The 24,400-nt window shown below is 40.2% G+C and overlaps 2 protein-coding genes across 3 annotated transcripts in view; one reads left to right on the forward strand and one right to left on the reverse strand.

Moving 5' to 3' along the window:
- Positions 1–2,902, forward strand: part of itgb2 (integrin, beta 2) — a 36,816-nt gene extending 33,914 nt beyond the window's left edge. The window contains exon 16 of the mRNA XM_041950240.1: positions 751–2,902. Within this exon, the coding sequence (XP_041806174.1) occupies positions 751–816 (66 nt within the window). The 3' untranslated portion in view covers positions 817–2,902. The remainder of the gene's footprint in view (positions 1–750) is intronic.
- A 1,025-nt stretch (positions 2,903–3,927) lies between these two features.
- Positions 3,928–24,400, reverse strand: part of ubxn4 (UBX domain protein 4) — a 36,475-nt gene continuing 16,002 nt past the window's right edge. The window contains exons 7-13 of one of the 2 annotated variants that reach the window (XM_041950243.1): positions 17,263–17,317; positions 16,663–16,827; positions 16,088–16,215; positions 12,955–13,057; positions 6,627–6,758; positions 6,021–6,226; positions 3,928–4,824 (exon numbers count right to left, since the gene is read on the reverse strand). In XM_041950243.1, coding sequence (XP_041806177.1) covers positions 4,686–4,824; positions 6,021–6,226; positions 6,627–6,758; positions 12,955–13,057; positions 16,088–16,215; positions 16,663–16,827; positions 17,263–17,317 — 928 coding nt within the window. In that variant the 3' untranslated portion in view covers positions 3,928–4,685. Of the gene's footprint in view, positions 4,825–6,020; positions 6,230–6,626; positions 6,759–12,954; positions 13,058–16,087; positions 16,216–16,662; positions 16,828–17,262; positions 17,318–24,400 lie in introns of both variants that reach the window. The other variant, XM_041950241.1, reaches the window with a different exon arrangement.

Consider the following 24,400-nt stretch of genomic DNA (forward strand, 5'->3'; position numbering starts at 1 on the left):
TGGTTACCTTTAAAGCATGTCATGATTTAGCTGATTATCTGATAAGGCAGGGTTCTGCTTGTTGTTCCTAAGTCCTGGTTCAGGACTAAAGGAGACCTGGTTTAACAGTCATAGCTCTTCAGCTCTGAACTCCCTGCCTAAAGAACTGAGACTGCAGAATCACTGACATCTTTTAAATGACTTCTCAAAACCTGTTGGTTCAAAAGGTTGATTTTCATGCTAGCTTATTCCGTTTTATTTTTAATTGTCTGGCTTTATTTGCCTCATTGTGATCCTGGCATGTTTAAATAAATAAAGTTTATTACTGTGAATATTTATTAGAAAAGCCTTGTAGCACCTTAATGTAGCTCTTTTCTCGTCAGTTTTTAATATGCAGGAAGGGCTGACAGTAGCCTAAAAGTGATGGCAAAGTAGAGGTGATTGGAATCAGTTAGTGAGGGAGAACAGTATATCTGTTAAAAAGAAAAACTTTGGAGCTGTGCTGATGGAATACGTTGTGGATACATTATTCTCAAGTTACCTTGTGGCCATTGTAGTACAGGTAATTCACTTCCCAGCCTTAGTTTGTGCCAGCCAATGGCAACTATTATTTGGGACTTGCCATTACTTTAATATCAGCTTTTATGAGAGAGTTTAAAGTCCTCCTTCTACATTGTAGAGATGAACACGAAGAGCACCTGGGGCTTTGTCTAAGATTAAAAAACATCATTGATGAAAACAAACTAATTGTCAAGCTTTCTCTGTTTTCAGGCTGACAACCCACTGTTCCAAAATGCCACCACCACTGTGACCAATCCAACCTTCACTGGAGAGTAAGGGTCACCACTGCAGCACCGTTTGTTCAGTGCATCTTTAATGTGTCTGAGTTATGTCTGAATGTTCAGAGAGGATCATTTGTAATGCTCAGATATTTATGTCCACATTCACAGATGTATTCACTGGCTTTAATGTTGACTTGCTTCTGTCCTTAAGGGACAGTTCTCTTCCAAATATTTTTTTCCCTCTTACCAGAGGGGTAAATGGACTAAAATGGACTGGATTTATATAGCGCTTTTCTAGACCACTTAAGGTGAGCCACAGTTGCCCCACTATTACAAACCAAGTTGGACATAGCCAGGTTTTTTTGCATAAGCTGAATTGACAAAACCTCAAACCTGAGTCAGAGATAATGATTCCCAATGGAGGTTTTCTTCATCAGGATCATCTTCTGGATAAAATGGGCTGACTGTGTGCCACTTACTTCAGTAAAGAGGAACACGTCTTTATATTGGAGAGCTGTGAACAATATAAAACAATATTACAGCAAAAAGCAACTCACAGTTGCTGAAAATAGGGCAAGAGAGGAATGCTGACAGATCATGTAAACTCTTAGTTTAACTCTAAGTTAATATACAATATGTATTTGAGCACTCAATATCTAATGAGACAACTACACATTCTCTCTTAAAGCTCTTAGAGTTTAAACTTGATACAGCACATAAACAACATACTCAGGAATTGCATTTAGAAACTCTTCTGGAGTAGGTTAGGTGTGATCTAGCCTGGTTAAAAGAGAGGTATCTTTGTGACATTGAAAACTCTGTCTTTAAGATCCTCACTAACCCATTAATCTTGCTTCAAAGTACACCCCTCTACATTGCTATTTATCAATCTAGTTTTGGTGTCAGTTGTCAAGTTCTGGAGATACCAGCTGCAGAGATGCCTGCAATCGTTTGAATATAATGGAACTAGATGGCACTTGGCTTGTGTTGCTCTGAGCTTTAAAACAATGTGTTTGAAAAATTCTCCATCAGTGGCTCTTTTGAGAAATCATGACCTGGTCATGGAAGATAATCCAGACCTTGCTGTTCGCAGTTTCAGGTAGGAACTATTTTCTCTCCACTGAACTGTACCTGTCAATTTTATCACTGTGCAGAAGGAAGCATGCATCTACTCTCCTAACCCTCATCTGACATTGCTAGCTTGTGGAGATTAGTTTATAGCTATAGCCATTATTGTTTACATCCTATGCTGGACATGGACAGGCCTCTCGTCCATGATTAGATGCATGCTTCTTTTTGTGTAGTGATACACAATTGGCGGATTTACTTTGGTATGAAGAAAAATGTTCGTCCATGAGACTGGTGGTGGCAGACAATAAGGTCTGTGGATTATCTTGAATAATCAGGTCCCTATTTCTAGAGACAATGCTGTTGAGTTTTTCAAATGTAATTTTTTGGTGTGCTGAGCAACAAAAGCTGAGCACCATCTAGTTCCATTATATTCAAGTGAAGGCAGACATTTCTACACCCGGTATTGCCAGAACTTTGCAACCCAAAACAATCTAGATGGTATGTATTTTCAATTTTTGGGTGAACTATCCCTTTAAAGATGAATAACTGTAATTTACTACACGATTGCAGTTGCATCAGTGCTTATAATTCACGAGATGCAATGTTGTGCAGTTTAGAATGTGTACAGTATGGGAGTTTGCAGTATGCAACAGGATGGGCAGAATATAGCAATGTATAATGTACATATACACCCAACAGAGAGCAGAGCCACAAACCCCCCTACTCCCTCCCCCAACACCCAAATTAATCATTACATTTAAACATAAGAGGAGTTTTGAAATACCTCATACATTAATACAAGTGTAACCACCCCCTGCTGTCATTCATCCCTGCCCCCATTAACCGTCCTCACCGCAACAACATTGGCTGCTTTACCCTGAGGGAGGGACTACAAGAATAAGAGCCACCAAATACTTGATTGGCAAGTCATTCCATTCGTAATTAAAGTTAATTATGATATTGAATGAAGAGCCTCCTTATGCCTCTTTTACGTGACATATTGCATCCAATCCGTTTTTTGCTTTATGCCATTTACAATTCAAAGTAAATAAATGCTGTTTTTGCTATGATGTCTTGATGTCTTCATTGTTTGTAATATTGTGTTCTGAAGTCCCAAAGTAACTTACTTATCTAGACTGATCTTATCTGATTTTATCTGTTTTTTATTGTTTTGCTGTGTTGCTTGTTTTTACTGTTATTGTTGCTTTTATTGTTATTGTTGCCTGTACTGTGCACTTTGAGATTTGTGTTCAAATGTAAAGTGCGTTATAAATAAAATCTATTATTATTATTATTTACTATATATAGTCATTATTGATTTTTGCTAGATTTAATAGGCTAATTTAATAGTCTAGATGGACGCTGACATCAACCCTCACACACCCACACATAAACATCAATGGCATGTGTAAGTACACTGAACAGACTTTGAAAGCTTTGAAACACTGAAATCAAGATGTGCCCAAGATGTGATTTTTCATACTCAAATGTTTTCATTTTATATTTGTTGAACTCATTGAACTCAGACATGACTGATGAAAAGTGGTCAGGACAAATGAATGAAAGTCACTGAATTTAACTCTAAGTAACCTATGGAAAATTGAACTAGAAGACTGACACATGATTGGATTACTTTGGCTGCTACCACCTTTCAGCTCTGGACAACCAATCATTCCTAGTTGATCCCTCTCACAAATGTCCAATCACTACAAGTGCACCACGGCAGGAATATTGCAACAGACACTAGATTTAAAACCACTGGTATACATTTTGACTAACAAAAAGTAAAAGAAATTTATCTAAATTAGAAGTACAAATTGCATATGTTTGGATGGAAATAAATTAGTTATATTTGATGGAGTTTCAGAAATGATGTTTATTATTTATGTAAGAGGGATCTGCTTTATGAGCAATTTTGACAGGGGTGGCAGTAAATACAGATGAGGTGGCATGGCATGATTGTCTTTCAATCATCATCAAACAATCATTTAAGACAACTAATCAGGGCTCCAACTGTGTTCCAACTATTCTGGATCATGGTGACATCACGTCAGCCTGGATGAGACAGGTCACGAAAGATTCAGACAAGACACAATTCAAGGGTTTTTTGAAAAACAGGCTGCTTTAATTTTGAGGAGCACTACAGTAGCCACCCACTGTCAACTAGCACAAACACATACCGCCAAGGTTTGTGTGTGTGGGCCACCACATTAGTAGAGTCCAACAGCTATAGGCATAAAGTCCCCTGCCAGCAGCTGAAAGCTGAAGAAATATTTCATATATCCAAAACAAACAAAAAAAAAAAACATAATTCCACTGATAGATACCAATTAGTAAGAGTCACTGGCAATTAGCCAATCACTTTTCAAAGTTAAACATATCCAAAAAGTAGTGACCCTACAATATAACGTAAAGCCGGGCTCAGATTACAACATCTTCAGGTCAGGTCAGCTGTTAACTGTCTATTTTCTCTTTTCAAGGAATTTGGTGCCAGACACATCAGGCCACCCAAGTCATTTCAGAATGATGAGCCATGAGCTACATACCAAAGACAGGATGCTGGTGTAGCCTTTCAAAGTCTGTTAGGATCTTAAACCTGCTGTTCTGAGCCCAGGTTAGGAGACATAATAATCTTATAATCAACACAAAACACTCATCTAAAACCCAAAGGAGAGTCTGCTGATTATTACTGATCTACCCATGCAGGTAAGGTGCAGGGGTGTAGGCCTGGAACACAGTAAGATAAAGAGAAAGCAAAAGGATCAGCCCCAAGTGCAACAGAAACCTTGAACTGGTCAGACTGATCTAATCACACCAGAAGAGCAAGAGTAAGGGAGAGCTGCTGTCACTGTGCTACATCTGCTGGGTGGAGTTCCCGTTCCAGGTGTTGTTGTCATCCTCGCTGTCCTCCTGAGTCCGGAGCCTGCAGATTTTACCATCTTTCTTGAAGTCCTTGGGCTGTTTCTCCAGAGTGTGCTTGGAGAGTGTTTCTCTGATTGGAGACAGAGGTAAATGGCAGGAAGAGAATTACCACATTGTATACATGCTGTATATACCAATAAAATCTCTTTTTTACTATCAAAGAACATTGATCGTTATAAAGTTCTGATGTAACTGAGTTGTAACTCCATAAACTAGCAGCATGGTAAACAGTAGCACAAGCACAAAAGAGTTAAACTAACCTGACTCAATAACATCAAAACAAACTGTCACAAAACAATATCGACTGTATCTTCAGTTTGCTTCATCACCATACTGGTCAAACCAGAACGAGTAAGACCACAGCAGCAGGACCCTTGCGTGGATTCAGTTGAATAATGGTGTGTTTTATTGATTTCTATTTATAAGACAATGAGTTAGCCAATATTTCTTTCAAAAATTACTTTAGTAAATTAGTGGTACTTTAAAAATGTTTCAAGCTGTCATCACACAGAGCGAGAGAAAGAGAGAGAGAGCGAGACAGAGAGAGAGAGAGAGATGTTAGACCCTGAAAAAGTCCAAAACGGCTGTCAAGTCCAGGACCAGCCCTCAGTTATGCTACCATAGGATTAGGCTGCCGGGGGACTTCCAATGACACAATGAGCTTCCTCTGTTCTTCTCTCCCTTTCCATCTGTATGTATTCCTGTTCTACCAAGGCATGTTACTAACTTCGCTTCTTCCCTGGAGTCTCGCAGGTCTGCATGGAGAGTGTCTGAACCTGGACTATTGATCTGATCTGCATCTCCTGCCATGGCCCTGCTGGACATCCACTGCAACTTCTATTACTATTAGCTATGCTACCATTATTATTAGATCATTATTGACGTACTATGTTCATATACTATCTGCTATTAATATGCAAATACATCACATACATAAATATATCACATTTGTATATACTATGCCATATGTACTTCATATGGCTACAAATCTATTAAAGCTGTCAATACTTTGATTGCATCTCTCTCTCTCTCTCTCTCTCTCTCTCTCACCCACCCTCTGTAGGTAAAGAGTTTGGTCGGTACTTGCTCTATATGGAAAGTTTCCGAGATAGATATCTCCTAGGAGAAATTTACAGTTCGGAGATTAATAAAACAACTTTGGTTGTGATTTGGCGCAATATAAATAAAATTGAATTGAATTGGCTTATAGATTTGCATACTGCTAACAAGTAGTTCTAACTAAAATTGAGCAGTGATTGCCCTCACCTCTTTGGTTTGTCAGAGGCTGAGTTGGTGTAAGAGTTGGACTGGTGGGCGGGGCGTCTGGCTGATGCTCCAGGAGGGGGCGGTTTTGCAAACATGAAGGAGCTGAGGAATCTCCATACAGCCAGCAGAGGATACAGCAGTGTGCCAAGGACTGCCCAGATGCCGCCCCCAGAGGTCTGGACCACTGCATTACCCGCCCTGCCTGACTGCTGAGAGGGAGAGGAGCCAAATAATGTTGATATAAGAGGCATGTGTAAGGTATAGTTTAACATTCTGGGACAAATGTATTTGTAAAGAGCCAGCCATGCTGTTTCCCCCTCTATCCCTCTGCTAGTTAAGATACTTTCGTCCTGATTCCAGTTCTGTACTTAACACATGAGAGTGACATCCATCTGAAGATCAAATAATTCCCCCACAAAAAAAATTCCCTTAAAATAAGTGTCAAAGAAAAGTGCCAGTTTTTAAAAATGTCACAGTGACATCAAAGAAGATCACGTAGCTCTTCTGGGCAGCACACACTGGTCTATTCATGTTAATCAGGGAAGACTCAGTTTAGGTGGGAAGTTGTCTGAATGATACATGGAATGTGGACTCTGGTCTATTCACCGGCAGAAGCACGATGGAAGCACTTGGAGCCAGTTCTAGTTCAAGCAGAGTCTTGTTCAGGTCTTCACTGGTGAACTCCCGCCGAGGGAACATGGTGGCCAGGGAGAAGTTCCCGTAGCGGTTTCCCACTTCCTAAGACAGAAATAGCACAAAATATTTCAGAGTGATTCTGCATGAAGAGATTCATGCGTAGGTATGTGGTAAAATTTAGTATGCTATCATGTTATTCAAAGATGTGAGTGTCCAATGCGGAATCGTTGGTAAGTCACTGTGCTGGATGAATGACAGCACTGAGACTGTACAACACCAGGTGGCTTATCCAGCTACCTTTAGGATTACAAAGAAGAGAATTAAAGCTGACTCACTCTTGACCAGGGTACATCATGATGGTAACCAATGTTGACCAATCAGATCACTAGAAAGACAGAGTGATCTTTCCTACAAAACCTGACAGCAAGTGATGTAGCAATAGATACTTTTATAAATGAGTTGAATCATCCAGGTGTCGCTCTTGAGTTTAAAATAGAAATCCTATGAAACAGAGGCTGCATGATGACAATTAAAACTGTATTTTAACTGTGCAAAGATTATTTGATTCTGGATACGATTCCTGACACTGTTGATGGCTTTAAACACTTATTCCATCATTTTCAGCTCAGCATAACATGAGGGAGACTGTGTGATGACAACTGGAAATAAAAACTAAACACTGTTCTCATTTATTAGAAAAATATTTCTACACACTGTTAATTAGATCCCATGATCGTAACTGCAGAATTTCTGTCCTTTCCTCTCTGCTTTGGTGGCAAAAAGAGCCTGACAATAACATTTTTATGTGCATCACATATTCGTAATAGGTTGTTCATTATCAGACAAAAAAAAGATCAAGTATTCATAATAAGCTTAGTCGTTCTCAAATTGATCATCTGATTGATAGTGCTACAGGTCCCTTGATTCTATTGACCCCTTAAAAAAGAAGATAACAAAACAGAAGAGGTTAACTCCTTGGTATACCCCCCAAACCCGCAAATTGAAGCAAACGTCACAACAACTTGAAAGGAAATGGCGTTCCATCAATCTGAAAACATTTTGCTCACCTGGCAAGACAGTCTTAAAACATACATCTAAGCCTCTGAACTGCCAGAGCAGCCTATTACTCATCACCAAGAGAGGAAAATAAGAACAATTCCAGGTTTCTCTTCAGCACTGTAGCCAGGCTGACAGACAGTCATAATTCCATTGAACCATGTATTCCCTTAAGCCTCAGTAGCAACGACTTCATGAGTTTCTTTAATGATAAAATTCTAACTAATAGAGACAGAATTCAGCAGCTACTAACTTCAGTGGGTACTGATTATCTTCACATACAGAAACCATTGAAGCAGCTCTTAACCTGTCATATTTTTAGACAGCTTTTCTCCTGTTGACCTTTACCAACTAATCTCAACAATTTCCTCATCACAATCATGAACCTGTACCTCCCATCCCAATGTATTTAAAGATGTTTTGCCCTTAATTGGCTCTTCTTTATTAGACAACCTGTCTCTATCAATGGGCTATGTACCACAGTCCTTTAAAGTAGCTGTAATAAAACCTCTCCTCAAAAAGCCTACTCTAGCCAACTATAGACCTATATCTAACCTACTCTTTCTCTACCCTACCCTGTCAGCTGTGCGACTTTTTAGTAGTAGTTTAGTTGAGGATTTCCAGTCAGGATTTAGAGTGCACCATAGCACAGAGACAGCATTGGTTAAAATTACAAACAACCTTCTGCAACCTTCTCCAATTGCATCAGACAAAGGACTTGTCTCTGTACCAGTATTACCAGATCTTAGTGCTACTTTTGACACCATTGACCATGGTATCCTATTACAGGGACTGGAACACCTCATTGGCATCAAGGGAACTGCATTAAGTGTTTAAATCCTACTTTTCAGAACAATTTCAGTTTGGCAGGGTTCTGTGCTTGGACCAATCCTATTCACTCTATATGTGCTTCCTCAAGGCAACATAATTAGGAAACATTCCATAAATGTTCGCTGTTATGCAGATGATACTCAGCTATACTCATCAATGAAGCCAGCGGAAACCAATCAGTTGACTAAACTCCAAGTGTGTCTTAAGGAAATAAAGACCTGGATGAATTCATACAAAACTGAAGTTATCATATTAGGACCTAAACACCTCAGAAATTCACTATCCAAGGAGACAGTAACTATGGATGGCATAGCACTGGCCCTCAGTACAACAGGAAGGAATCTGGAAGTCATCTTTGATCAGGATACGTCATTTAAATCCCTTGTGAAACAAATTTCAAGGACTGCCTTTTTCCACCTACGTAACATTGTAAAAATCAGGCACTTCCTGTCTCAAATTGATGCAGAAAAACTAGTCCATGCATTTGTTACTTCCAGGCTGGATTTTTGCAATTCCTTACTATCAAGCTGTCCCAATTCCTTGATAAATACTCTTCAACTAATCCAGAATGCTGCGGCACGTGTTCTGACAAAAACCAGGAAAAGAGACCGCATGTCTCTGATATTAGGCACGCTGCACTGGCTCCCTGTAAAATCCAGAATACAATTTAAAATCCTTCTCCTTACCTACAAAGCATTAAATGGTCAGGCACCATTGTATCTTAAAGAGCTCATAGTACCCTATTACCCCAGTAGAATGTTGCAATCCCAGAATGCAGGCTTACTGGTGGTTCCTACAGTCTCTAAAACCAGAATGGTAGCCAGAGCCTTTAGTTATCAAGCTCCTCTCCTCTTCCTTTTTGATAAAGCTATGCTACCATTACTATTAGATAGATTAGTGACGTACTATGTTCATATACTATCTGCTATTAATATGTTAATACATCACATACATAAATATATCTAATATATTTGTAGAGTCCAGGGTGTATACGTGTGTGTGTGTGTGTGTGTGTGTGTGTGTGTGTGGTGGGGGCATTTCAGAGTCCAGGGTGTGTGTGTGTGTGTGTGTGTGTGTGTGTGTGTGTGTGTGTGTGTGTGTGTGTGTGTGTGTGTGTGTGTGTGTGTGTGTGTGTGTGTGATCCAGACGGCTGGAGTTCTGGATGGTCGGTGTATGGCCACACTTTCCAATAAGACTTCGATATCAGCAAAGAGATGGCAGAGTAATCTGGCATGAATATTGGGGAGTGCAATGGTAGGTCCCCTTTAGGGTCCCTGAGGGTGTCAAAAGAATTCGACCTGCTATGGTACAAAAGGAAGAATCACGCCTTCCAGAACCGAATAATTTTCATGTAGGACAATACACCATCCCATGCTACAAAAACCACAATTGACTCATTGGTTGCTACGATCATAAAGGCAGAAAACAATCATGGTGTGAGCACCACCATCCTCTGACCTCAACCCCACTGAGCACCTGTGGAGCATCCTTAAAATAAAGAACTGTGAGTGTGGGTGGCAAACAGAAACAGCATGTGTATCATAATTTGGAAGACAGTTCAAACTCAGTGAGTTGATAACCAGCTTTGGGACATTAGTTATCAGGATTGTAAATGTCACAGTGAAGTAGGTAACATGATACAGGTCCCTGCAATTAAAACCACAAAGTCTGTCAACCTCTGCATTAATGATGCATTTATGATTTGATTATGTAAATGTGAAAAGTGATTATCTAGGTGACAAAAGACCAGATAGACTAAACTGTTTACTTTCATTTGTAATCGTGGAATTGTGTTTAATGCAGCATCTCTGAATGTAGGAGTCACAATCACAAAAAAAAAAAAACACTGTAGAGTGAACCTCCCTGACTGTCATCATATCAGCTCTTTTGAGAAGGTTGAGAAAAGAACTGAACCACTGAAGCACTCCACTCACTTTGCCCATGCTCTATTGTCCCAATACTCAACATGTAAGACAACTCCTCCCTCAATCCCACCACTTTGAGGGTGGGAGGAGGGCTAGTCTATATGGGTGTTGTCTGACTGGAGCCGCACTGCCTACATCCATATCATGGATAGCTATAGATTGGCAACAAATATAATGTTAGCCTAATCACCGCGCGCCACTGCATGCTTAGCATACTCAAGCTAACAGCCAGCAAATCTGTCGACATGTGACTAGAACTGAAGCACACATTCACCAATCAATAACTTACACAAACAACACCTTCTGAACAACACACTACATTTCATAACCTCGACATCTGAAAAATGAAAGGTCTTCAGTTGATTAAATATACGATGTAGCAACCTTTTTATATTGCAATAATAATTTTTTGTGTTATCAAAATATAAGTAAATGCATATATAGTACTGGCTATTTAGCATACTTTTTTGTTTATTCAAGTTAATATAACTATGCAGATTGAGTGAGAGACTGTGTTGAGTCAGCTGAGAAATAAAATGAATATTACTACGTGTTCAGTCTCGTGAGAGCGTCGAAGCATTGATTGTAATTTTGAGCAACAGTCTCCGTCTTACCTTGTAAGTGATACTTGTCGGTTCCTATTTCATCCAATGTAGCCATGCCATAAACTGTGTAAACTGAACCCATTCAAGACTGCCTGCTCTCTGGTTCGATCTCTGGTCCTTGCAGTCTACAAGTTGACGTATCCCTGGCCAAGATACTGAACTGAACTGATTGCTTCCCAAACTGTGCCATCAGTGTGTGAGTACGTGTGAATGGTTATCGATACTAGGTGGCACTCTGCATGGTATTCTCTGCCACCAGTGTGTGAATGGGTGAATGCTGACTTGTATTGTAAAGTGCTTTGAGCAGTCCGTAAGACTAGAAAAGCACTATATAAATGCCTTTAAGCAAAAAAGCTAATGGTTTCATAGTTAATGCATATATAAATTAGTGGCTAAGTTCACAGTTAGCATGCCCAACTTAGATGGTACTTCCATCAAGCTGCTGAAATAGCACCACAAGCTTGTGGTTCACGGTTTCTTTGAGTTAGCCCCCAAGGGAGGGATAGGAATTGATAACCAGAACCCTTGAAAACCGGTTCCATATTTTCAGATCCATCAGAATCAAGTGCCTCCGAGTTTATCAATTCCTTTCATCGATACAGGCATGTTTCTCTGACAGTTGTGCATTATAAAGCAATGGCGTTATTAGACAGTAATATACTGAAACACATTTCTCTCCACAATGTGGGCTGAAATTCCATTAAATGCCATGTATTTGACACTACGCACATTTGCCACTGCTTCCCAACTGAGTAGCACGTCTTACAGACGGTAAATCAGCCTTTAATAACATTAGCTATCAGTCAGGCTTTGCAAAATTTGACTAAGAAAAACTAAATGAAACCACATGCTGTATAAATGTTATCTCATTTCATAAATTTTAGATGATGATTAGGAATCAACAAGCAGACTTATAAGCAGAATCGATTGTAAATGGTAAATGGACTGTAGCGCTTTTCTAGTCTGCTGACCACTCAGTCTCAGCCACATCAGGAGTATCAATAAAATCTTACTAATTACTATCCCTATGTGGGAGCCATGATGCTGAATAGCACTGCTGGTGACCTGGGAGACAGCCAGCAATTCTATTCCAGGGAGTAACATGGCCATTCTATGGACAATGTATAGAGTGTACGAGAGTTTGGGACAGTCAAGCTTGTTTTTAAACTTTTTTCATTGCCAGCGTTTGTATTTTATTTCCTACTCCAGTGTTTAATATTTGATATTTCTAATACTGCATTTGGCTGTTAATGTGTTTTATTGCAATATATCTACAGCTACATCCTGTTGTATAGCCAGGGTTCAGCTCTTGTTCAAGAGGCTCATTCTAAACCCACTATTACATTCTAAATAGGTTTACAGTGTTTTCACCCATTTATCAGTCGGACATTGTAAATATAATTCAGTTAGGTCTCCCTGGGGTTACAGGGTTACCTATAACAATTTACAAATCCTGTATAGAGTTCACAGTAGGCTAATTTTTTAGATAATTACTACTTATCTAAAGTAGTGCTAGTCTCACATTCCTGCTACTATGATAAACTTTCTAATTCTATTAAAATAACATATCTGTCTCCATTTACTGCTAGTAAACAAGCATTAAATAAATATATGATATACTTTATGCTCCTATCTTCAGTGGTGTGGTTATGTAATATTAGGTGCGGATTCTGTTCAGGAAATAAAGTACTACAGCACTAAGGTTAAGGTCCTTGTCATGACACAGACAGGATTGACAAGGGCCTCACTGATAAGAGAATATGATGAAATCCTGGGGATTAGCTCAAAGATAATGTACTTTTAAGAGGAATAATTTTTGTTGCTAAAAATATTGACAATAAATACAACAACACTGTATGGAATTACATTGGTCAGACAGACCTGAAGAGCATAGTGCCGAGCCTCCTGCAGTCTGCTCTGTGAGGGGAACTGGTTGGTGAAGGATGACCCGTCTGGGAGGCGAAACTGTATCCTTGCTATGGTACTGAACACACACACACACACACACACACAAAAAAACGGTTACATTCAACACATTTCATAGAAGCAGAAGTGGGTTTTATGCACAGAAACCTCTGAAATCTGACTCGTCTTTAGTGACATGCTCTCTTATAATTTTGAATGTATTGTTGTTATTATTCTTCTGGACTCTTTTTTTTTGTTCTTCAACTTACTTAACATACTTTCAAATGGAAACTGCATTCAAAATTGAAAATGTTCAGGAACTACTTGGTCGGCAATTATCGGCATTATTAGTATGCAAATGTAATGTTACCAATGATGACAGGTTCAGAAAGAGGCGTCCTGTACAGCAAGATTTGAGAGGTCATTTCTAGGGATGTTACAATATATCGAATCGTGATATTGCTCCAGAAATATGGCTTGTTGTCATCATGGTTCTGTTACATTATCTACCTTGACAGTGCATGGCTATTTATTATCTCTTTGTTGAAAACTGTATCGTTTTTGTTTGAACAGCAGAGGGCGCACTCGTAGTAGTCAAGAAGACAGACTTCAGTCATCCTTTGTGTGCAAGTCAAGCACTGCTAAAAATAAACCCAACGGGAAGACAGATGAGTGTGCCTATAATGAAAAAGAGATTAAGGATGCTCCATTACCTTCTAGAGCTGATGTGTGGCAGCATTTTGGTTTTCCCGTTTCAAGATCTAACAATGGTGAACAGGACACTGACAAATGCAAAACAATTTGCAAATACTGCCAGGTGACAGTCAACTACACTACGGAAAACATAGCAAATATGAGAAGCCGTTTGGTAAATCGTCACCCAGAAAAGGTCAAATCACAAACATTCAGTGAGAAAAAGCTTCAGTCAGGCCAAAGGAGCCTAAAAGAACCATTTGTATCTCTACTTCCCCATGACAGTCTGAGAGCTGAAGAAATAACACAATGCATCAGTGAATATAGAAGACTTAAGGACGTTTTCTGTGTCTGGATTTCGAAGGTTAGCATTTAAGAGTGACAAATATGAAAAAAGTAAGAAATCAGGAAGGGGGCAAATACTTTTTCACAGCACTGTATATTACAGTCACAGCTAATGTTATAAGCAGCGAAAGGGAAATTACAAGTTTGCCCTACGGACACAGCCTCTTTTCGAATCACACACTGGACTCAACATAGAGTGGGAGCTCGACATTAAGAATAACAACAACCATCATGGGATTGCTGTCATTACAGACAATGCACGAAATATGGATGTAGCTGTGAGAGAAGCTGTCTGCACATATTAAGTGTTTTGCACACACTACAAACCTTGCTTCACAAGCGGGTTTGAATGTAGTTACTTGGTTGGCGTCTGCTTGGTTGAGTGAGGCCTGTGAGCACTGTTTTTTCACTGCAGTTCAACTAACTGTGCTGAAAAGAGACTGTTAAACCTGTCAGTATAGAAACTGATCACAGATGTGGTCACCTGATGGAACAGCTCTTTCAATTATTTTAGAAAAAGACTGCTGCATTGCAATCATTTATTGCCAAAGACAATTCCTAGCAATTTTTTGCACATGCTTGGGTAAGGGTTCTTTTACTTTGCTTTACAAAAGAAGGAAAGCAGAAGAACTTTAAGGTAAAAACAAATTTTCATTTCTATGGAAAAAAAATGCTGTACACACTAATTTTTTAATAAAGGCCATTTTTTTTCTTTCTTCCTTCCTTTTCTAATTATCGCAATAAATATTGAATGGTGGACTTTATATCAAGGTATTATGGTAGAGTGAGTTTTAAGTACCGTTACATCCCAAGTTATTACTGTGAGATCACGGTGTCACACACTTTTTAATGGATCCAATGAACTGATAAATTACACAGAATACACAAACACAACAGACTGCAGTTTTAACTGCTTTTGATTGATTGACCAGGGAAAATTCAGTGATACCATGGTTACTAAATGATTTGCATAAATAAATACATGGCTTATAAAGATCGATTATAAGATCACTTCTTTAACAGTTCATGATCAGCTGGATCAGATGGATTCATTAGTAATTCAGCTTTTCATGTTAAAATCACAGTTCCACTGTCAAAAGATGGTGGTTGGCCTGTCTGCTTTCACAGCAGAAACAAACCACTAGAGCAGGCATGTCCAAACTATTCCATAAAGGGCCGTGTGGCTGCAGGTTTTCGTTCCAACCAAGGAGGAGCACACCAGGCCAACCAATCAACATCAAGGGATCCCTTAGTTATCAGCTGAAAAGGGAGATCAGCTGATTAAATGAGTCCAGCCTGGTGTGCTCCTCCTTGGTTGGAACGAAAACCTGCAGCCACACGGCCCTTTATGGAATAGTTTGGACATGGCTGCACTAGAGTCTATTTGGACATGGACTGAACCCTCTTTTTCAAGTGGTCGCAGCTGGGTTGGTCCACATCAGAGCCAGCGCAAATGAACTGCACTAAATAGACAGACACAGTTTATGGGGTGAAAGCACCCTTAAACCTCTTCATACTTATTCATGTTAGATTTTTACATTGTTGTCTATAGTGCAGTTATGTTCAAACCTAGACTGGGTAACACAATCACAATCACTGTGGGATTCAGCTCCTCAAAGGAGATTCAGCTGTCTCATTAACTTACACTTTAAATGGTATTTCAACTGCTTTCACCTCTTACAGAGCAAAAGATATTTGAACTGCTTTCATCTCTTCAAATCAGTTTAAATGCTTTCATGACTTCTCTGCACTTACACTTAAATTGATACTTAAACTTCCATTACTGCTTATACTACACCTCTTACATTTCAATTGCAATTTCAGCAACTTTCAGTATTTTTAAATTTGACTGTAACTTCATCTGTTTTAGTATTTAATCTACTTCCATTGTTTCATCTGCAAAATGTCAGCAGCAAGGACATATGAATTTTCATTGTGATACAGGATGATATAGTTGATTTGCAGAGGTTTTGGTTGTGTAACAAATGACAATGACAAATCCTGCAGTGCTGGCAGCTGAAACAGCAACAGTTTGTGTATACATCACTCCTTGGTCCCATGGACATTTTACCTCCTCTCCCTGACTAATGTCTCCTTCCTGACCTCCTGTGCTGCCTGCCTAGCATGCAGTAGTGCCTGCTTGGCTGCCTTCTCCTCCTCCTGGGTTTTGGCATAGCGCGCTGCTCTGTCAGCTCGGTCCTGCAGAACAGAGGGGACAAAGGTTTAACATAGTTAATGCATATGACATACCATATGTCTGCACAACAGTTCAAGTTAAAGCAGGATGTGAATATATTCAGGTAGTTCTGTAATGGAAAAGCTTGAAATCACAGGTATATTATGTGTTGAGCATCATTCCAATCTTTTTTTGATACCTCATTTTGCTGATAATGTGTGAATTGTTAATTAAAGCCGGTTTTCACACATCTAGGGACAAATAAAGACTGAGCCATAAAAGGCAGGATAAAAAACACTGGAAGGGTGGATTTCCTGCACTGTAATATCTAACAAGGTAAATTCAACATAATGTCTCCACAGCACTAATTCCAGACTCATGTCATACACCACTGAAGTGACAGGAACACTTTTTACTTTATACCTTTAGATGAAACTTTAAGATGAGAGGTGAGAGAAAGATGAGCTTACCAAGGCAATCTGCTGTTTGACCCGCTCCCTGGCAGCCTTCTCCTCTGCCTTTTCTCTGTTCCTTTCCTCCAGGAGTCTCTTGGTCTTCTCCTCTTCCTGTTTCCTCTTAAAGTCCTGCATGTCCTTCCCTACCTTCCGCCGCTCAATTTCCTTCTTGATCTCAATCTGAATCACAGGCAACACACAGGTAGGTTAGGGGTGGTTGGGACCACATTAATTATGCATTCCAATCAATGTATACAAGGTGCTTTTGTAAAAACAAACACTATATAGTTCTTTGTATTTTCTGTATTACAGTGTGACTACAGGTGTTATCAACTGTCACTGAGCAGTTACAACAGGGGCCTCTGCCGTCACCACTGGTAATCACAGCATCCAGTATATTTCGGAGTCATTTAACACTGATCATTGAGGCAGACAAAAAGGCTTTCATTCATCTTTTGGAGGAATTAAATCATGTGTCTGGTCAACAACAAATTTCCATATTTCACATGTTGGGGTGACGTGACCACCCTGTGGCTGCTGTGATTACACACGTGGGTGCAGCACCATGGAAAATATGGAGTAGTATTTGATGCCCAAAAAGGCGTGTCTCCTTACCTCTTCTTCTCCTGACTTCCTTTGCTCTCGTCTCTCCTCCAGTTTCTTTGTCAACCTGACAGGGTGTTATAATGAGATTAAGAAAATCTGTTAAGATTAAAGAAAATGGAGGAAAACTGGGCTCACAGTTCACCGTAATATAATAGAAAAGAGACATGTCTATAACAAAGCAGATGAGAAAGTATTACTTTTCCAAGATTGTTGCAGAGAAGGCTAAGAACTCTAGAATATTATTCTCCAATATTGACCAGGTACTCAACACTGCCCCCCTGTGTCAGCACTTCTCCGCATCAAACTGTGAAAACATGCATCATTCCTAAAAAACAAAGTAACTTATCTTATATTAAATAGAACCAGTATTGCTGTTGATGTAAACACAGAAGACCAAACCAAACCCTGCAAAAAAGGATGGAATGGAAAAATTCACCTGTATTGAACTAACTGAGCTCTGCAAGTGTAAGTGTAACTCCTTCCACCTCATGTGTTAACCCAGTACCTAAAGTGGGTGTTTGACAGTGTTTAAAGTCAGGTCCTTAAGATTTATAAATATATCTCTGCAAACAGGCATCTGGGAAGAACAGCTGTTGTTCACTAAAGAAACCCAACATAGATAGTAATGCACACACCAAATATAGGCCAATATCCAACCTTCCATTCATCAGTAGGACAGAGGAAAAGATGGTTTAAGTGCAAATTACTTTATTACACTTTCTTCCTTGGCTCTCGAAGAAGGCGGATGCTTTTTCTCTCTCTCCCTTCGCATACATAATTGGATTTATGATTTCAGGCTTTCTGCTGATTGGTTTTGGCAGCTTCCTGATGTACTGCAAAAAAGGAATCCGCTGGCGAAAACTGACAAGCTGCTCGCCATGAACGAGGGAATGTACAGGGCTGCCAGCACTCAGACTCAAGCGATTTGTGAGCTCAGTCGCAAACTGGATGCAAATTCTGAGCTCCTTCGCCAGATGAGTACCAACTTGAAGAAGCTGTCAGCTCGGCTCGGCTGAATCTGGCCACTAATTCGGACATATTGGAGCAAGCCACCGGGAGACCCAGAGAGACTCAAGGGCAGACGGAAAAATTCCAGTGTCGGCCCGCCCCAAAACAATCTGTTATCTCCATTGGCTCCCAGACATAAACAGCCTTCTCAAGCACACTTATCTCTCCACTCTCCTGGATGTTTCTGCAGACAAGATGCTCCGACCCCCACCTCCTTCTGGGACATTCACCCTTACCCTTAACTCAAGTAAGCGAAGCACTGCCCTGCTGGCTGCATCGTGCTCCTCCTGTCCCTGTCTTCCCATGTCAATTATTTGTACTGTCTTTTGTGCCTTTGTGTCCTCTGGGACGGGTTGTAACCAAATATAATTTTGTTGTACTTGTGTAATGACAGTAAACGCTTCCTGATTCCTGATTCATGAAATTAACTCCTTTGTTAAATAAAATAATATCCTGGAGGTTGTTTTACAACACACCACAGCACTGAAAGGGTTCTTAATAAAATAATCAGCGAACACAGACTAAACTCTGAAAATGAGATCTCAATTCTTGTACTCTTACACCTAAGTGCAGCATTTGACACAATTGACCTTGATATTTTAATCAGTTGTCTTGGTCTTTCCGACTGTGTGCTAAACCAACTGTGACTTCAGCTCATTTAAAACTCAAGCAATTTGGCTATTAAACAGAAAGAAGAGGAGAGAGCACATTAGTACAGTTTTTGCTCTGCACTGGTTTCATATAACATTTTGAACTGATGTTACAGTCCACCTCCTTGTACAGGAAACCCATAACAGGCTAATAACAAGCTAATTGCTAACTCTCTTATTCACTATTTACCTTCAATAACACTGTGAGCCAAAAGAAAATCAGTGATGCAGCCTTTGTAAATTATACCCCAAAGTATTCATTTATATCTTTTTTTTTATGTGAAGCACTTCATGCATGTGATTTCTTTGTTGTGGTGCACTTTGGGCTGCAATTCTAATTATTATTTTTATTAGAATGTAATATAATGTCCTCATGTTGGCTTATCCCTGACTAGTCCTGATTCATTACAGTTAAAAAATTCTGGACTTATGGGCTGGACTTGTGATTTGGTCAGCTGAACTTCAGGTTAAATGTCATTCAGTTTAATTAGATGGGATTCATCTAATTAATTAATTGAAAACTTCAGTATGGGAAAAATTAGGTCAGTATGTAAGGGAGTTACAATGGCAGCACTTCAGTACATCTTACATCTAATAAACAAGCTTTGTGATTCTCCATGAGTATCCCTTTCTGTAGTCTATAACTGGTGAACTATGAATTTAGTACTTTTTTCAATACAAAACCCACAGTTCAGCTACCAATTAATGAGCTCAACAAAAAACAACTAGACAATTCCAGCGCCGCCGAAATGTTGACAGTGGCATGAGGGGGCTGCTGGTGTTATCTATACCACTGTTTCTCAAGCCTGGTCCTGGAGTACCACTGCCCTGCATGTTTTAGATGTATCCCTGCTCCAGCACACCTGATTCAAATGAATGGCTTGTTATCGGGCCTCAGCAGAGCCCAGTAACGAGCTGAGCATTTGAATCAGGTGTGGAATCTATACTAAACATTCAGTAGTCACAATTTCAGTTCAAGATATCTCTCCCTTGTTTTAACTAGTTAAAACATAATTGAAAGTCACTTCAAGGGACAATATAAATACTTTTAATTAATGGGAGAGACTCCCCTGCCGAGTCTCAAGCCACAAATGCATTTTTTTCAACAGGGAAATGTCTGTAGCCAATCAGATGCATTGGCATATTTCAATAAAATTATTGATTACCAAACCGTGGTATACGTATCAATATCTACTAGTGTTGTCATGATACAACATGTATTTCAATACTTTTTGATACTTTTCAAACAAAAAAAGACAAAAAATGTCATTATTGGTTGAGACAGGTAACCTAAAAAATATTTTCATTAGATACAGCCTGTATTAAGTAGGACCAAAGTCTTTAAATGGTATGTTACAATCTTTATAACATATTAAATGGCTAAATATGTGTATGTAAAGGTTTGTTACTTCATAAAGATCATGTGTGTGTGCATTTACAGCTCTGGAAAAAAATGAAGGGGCCACTTCAACTTTATTGCAAATCTGCATGTCTACATGTATGGCAAAAAGTTCAAAACTTACTGTAAGAATACTAATATAATAGGCCTAATATAAAATAATATAAATGGGCTATTTAAACCAGAGAATGTGGTAGCTAATTGCAGTGAAGCTTCATTTATTTTCTCATTTTTTTCTGTACTTTTGTGGAGAGTGAAGGGGGCTGGAGTTGCTGCTTTTAGCTCTGAATGTGGCTTTTTTTCATGGCTCTACATATAAGTTATTACCTGACTCCTGTTCATGTTCTTGCATAGAAGCTGTAAGATTGGCTGAAAGCATACAGCGTTGCTTGTGCTATGACATGATGGAGAACAACATGGAGAATGAGTTTTACTATGAGCTCCCTGAATATATTAAACATTTAAAATCTATATTTCAAATATGTATGTGGTTTAGAATGAATACAACATCTGTAGGCTATCTACAGAAAGATGTATTCATTGTAATTCATAAATACTTGATATCTATATTAGTTTATTTCCTCAATAAATACTCCCACACAGAAGCAAACCTTCATGTAGAGCTTCTATCTATAGTTATTGCTAGCACTAGTTATCAATAGTTAGCTAGCGCTAGCTAACTAGCTAGCGCTAGTTATCGCTAGTGCTAACTATATCTTTATCTTATCTGATAAATGTATCTATGGTGGCAATGCTGTTTGTCCATGGGGACTTGCGTAGATAGCGGTTTTTATGTGACGTCACCGAGGGGGGGTTTCACTGGTTGTCATGGAGATGTGTCTGGTGTGAGTGTGTGAATGTGTGTCTGTGTGTGTGCTTAAACTATCCATATATACAGTATATATACGCTGTCCCAGGTTTTTTGAGCCCAGCCCAACCTGCAATACTGAAGCTGAGTTCAGTTGCTTATTGGACAGAGGTTGTTTTCATACAATGCTCTTGTTTTGACGTGCTTGTTTAGGGGGCACATTTGATCTTAATGGGCTTTAATCATGCTCAGGCTGGTTGTCATGGAGATGTGTGTGTGTGTCTTATGACACTGAATGTTACACCTGTTGACAGTTAATTCTCCACTTGAGGAACAGCTACTTTTTCGCTGTCGGTTTCTCCCGAACAACTTGTGATTGTGAGAAAACGGTAGCTGCTATCAAAAAACTGATTAGACTGTGAGATGCGTAGAAGTCTGGGCCAGATGTGTGTGTGTTTGGTGTTGAGATATGTTTTAGAAAGACAGACTGCGGCAGGCTGAGAGACACAAAACTGGAGATTGTATTGTCTTACATGGAGCAGCAGAGCAGGGCAGCTGGTGCAAAATCCCTCTTTATTTAAATTTGGTGGGGGCTAATCTCACTGCCTCTCGCACTCTAGCTGATGACATCCCCCACTCTAGCATCTTTTGAGAAACTTTATGGTCTTCAGATGGTCAGGGATCGAAAACCGTAACAGATATCAAAAAGTGAGCCAAGGTTCATTTTGAGATGAAAAAATTATCCACGTTTTTAAGTTTGAATGAAGTCTCTAGGAGAAAGTATGGCAAGGCAGCGGAAACTTGAAAAAGGCTGAAATTTGTGGAAATTTCCCATTCATTTCTTATGAGAATTTTTTTGCAGTTTTTTGCGAACTTTGCGAATTATTAACGAATCCTGTCATAAGTACATAGCACACCATTCCCAAACGAGCCGCACGTTTTGATATATAGTTTGCGAGGGTTTTCTCAAAGCTGCTGGACTAGTTACGCGCCAAAATTTTAGCGGAATATGAAAAATAAGAAAAAAAAAACGCGAGAGATTACAATAGTGGCTCGTGCATTCGTGCCACTAATTATTTTATCACAATAACAGTTGGCCAAGAAAAACAAAACGCTGCAAGAGTGGCAGCTAGTTACAGCAGCTCTAACTGCCTTTCTTTGTTTAAGTGTGTTGTTGTGCTTTTTGTGTGTTTCTTCCGTCAGTACCCCCGGTCGAATGATTGCTGTTAGATGTTATTATATATTTACCTCTCGAGGGAGTTCTTGCATGTCATGGTCATAACGGTGTACATCCCTCTGTTGGCCGATGGTACAGCAGCCTGCGAGCTCCTACACACTGTGGTTTCACGGCTGCAGAGATCGCACCCCGAATCCCTCCTCCTGATCTGCTGACTTCAATCATGCTTCCCTGTCTTCCACTCTCCCTACCTTCACCCACTATAAACTGTCACACCAGGGACAGTAGAACCACGGACTTACACAAAGGATGCTTACAGTTCTTCACCCATGCCCCTGCTGTGCCGCTCTGATCACAACCTGGTTCATCTGCTCCCTGTCTACATAGCTTTAGTGAGTAAACAACTGGCAATCAAAATACAGTATGTGAAGAGATGGTGTTAAGAGTCCAGTATGTCACTGAGGGACTGCTTTGACACCACTGACTGGGATGTGCTGTGCAGTCCACACAAGGAGGACATCGACAACTTACTCACAATAAACTGCACCACAGACCACATTAACTTCTGCATGGTAAACACTGTGCCTACCAGGAAGCAACAGTGTTTCCCAAATAACAAACCCTGTGTGCCCCCGGAACTAAAAGCCCTACTGAATGAGAGAACGAGGTTTTAGATCTGGGGACAAAACTGAGCTGAGAAGGCTGCAGAGAGAGCTGAAAAGGGAGATAAGAAGAGGCAAGGACAGCTACAGGAGGAAGCTGGAGGAGCCCCTTCAGGGGAACAATGCCAGAAAGGTCTGGAGAGCCTGACAACCATCTGAGGCCACACCAGTGACAGTGGGAGGAACATTTGTCAATATACATTACATCTATGCAAACATCTTGTGCAATATCAAATATTTATTTACTGTGTATATGTTCTTTTTGTACTATGTCTGTTCTTTTTCTACATTTCCCTTTTATTCTTGCTGTTATTGCTGTCTCTGACATCTTAATTTCCCCGGCGTGGGAGCAATAAAGTGGGTGGATGTGACCTACGGGCCACCAGCTGACAATATGGGCTAGGTACAAAATGGCTTGGTATTCAGTCCGGATGTGGACCGGGGTCTGGACTTTGACAGGGCCTGCTTTGAAGGAGGGGGGGGGGGGGGGGCAGTAGTGTGATGTGATCCTGTCCTTAACTTTTACTTGCTCAACTTTCTTTCTAAAGTCTTTATCAAGTTTGTTACATGTCTAATGCTAATGTCTAATGTCCCTCTCAGTGTCTCTCTCATTGTCTCTCTGAATTAATTTCGCTTTTAATGGACTTTTAACTTGTTCTTAGTGGCACTGTTTTTACTGAAACCACTTCACATTTTTTAGTGGAACCATGGACTTTTACTGAGTCTAATGACTTATATCATATATATCATATAGCTACCTCCTCTGAGTCCTTCTGGAGCTGAGCTAACTAGCTTGCAGCTTGAGCTTGACACAGCTGGATCTAGCTGGCTTGGGCCTGCTACATGTATGTGAAACTTGGGCTGGGAGGCCTCCCACGGCTAGTTAATTTCCCTTGATCCACCAACATCACCCAGGAGCTGCAGAGCCGAGCCTAACAGCTTGGGCCTGCATCCACCTGGAGCCTGGACCAACCGACTTAGGCCTCCTGCATCCACCTGAGTCTCCTGCATCCACCCTGGGCCGAGCCAACTAGCTTGGGCCTGCTGTATCCCCCCGAAGCTGGTTGGCTTGGGCAAGCTGCATCTGCCTGGATCCTGGGCCTGGGGCCACTGCTACAACACCTACAGCTAAGCCAACTAGCTTGGGCCTATAACATCCCCCTGGAGCTGAGGGGGCAACCCTGGCTATCCTGGGCCTGCCCTGTTGCACCTGCTAGCCAGAACTAGCTGGCTTGTGCCTGCTAGGAGCCAGAGCAAACAAGTTAACTAGCTGGGCCTGTAACATCTCTCTGGGGCCAAGAAAAAACTAGTCGGGGCCTGCTGCATCCACCTGGACGCTGGGCTGGTAAGACATCCTTGAACCTAGCTAACTAGCTCAGGCTCACTACACCCTCCTGGAATACCTGTAAGTTTTGTAAACTTTGTTGTTGTTTTTTTCTCTGT

The sequence above is a fragment of the Chelmon rostratus genome, chromosome 13 (genome assembly GCF_017976325.1).
Source record: "Chelmon rostratus isolate fCheRos1 chromosome 13, fCheRos1.pri, whole genome shotgun sequence".
NCBI classification, from domain to species: Eukaryota; Metazoa; Chordata; class Actinopteri; order Chaetodontiformes; family Chaetodontidae; genus Chelmon; species Chelmon rostratus.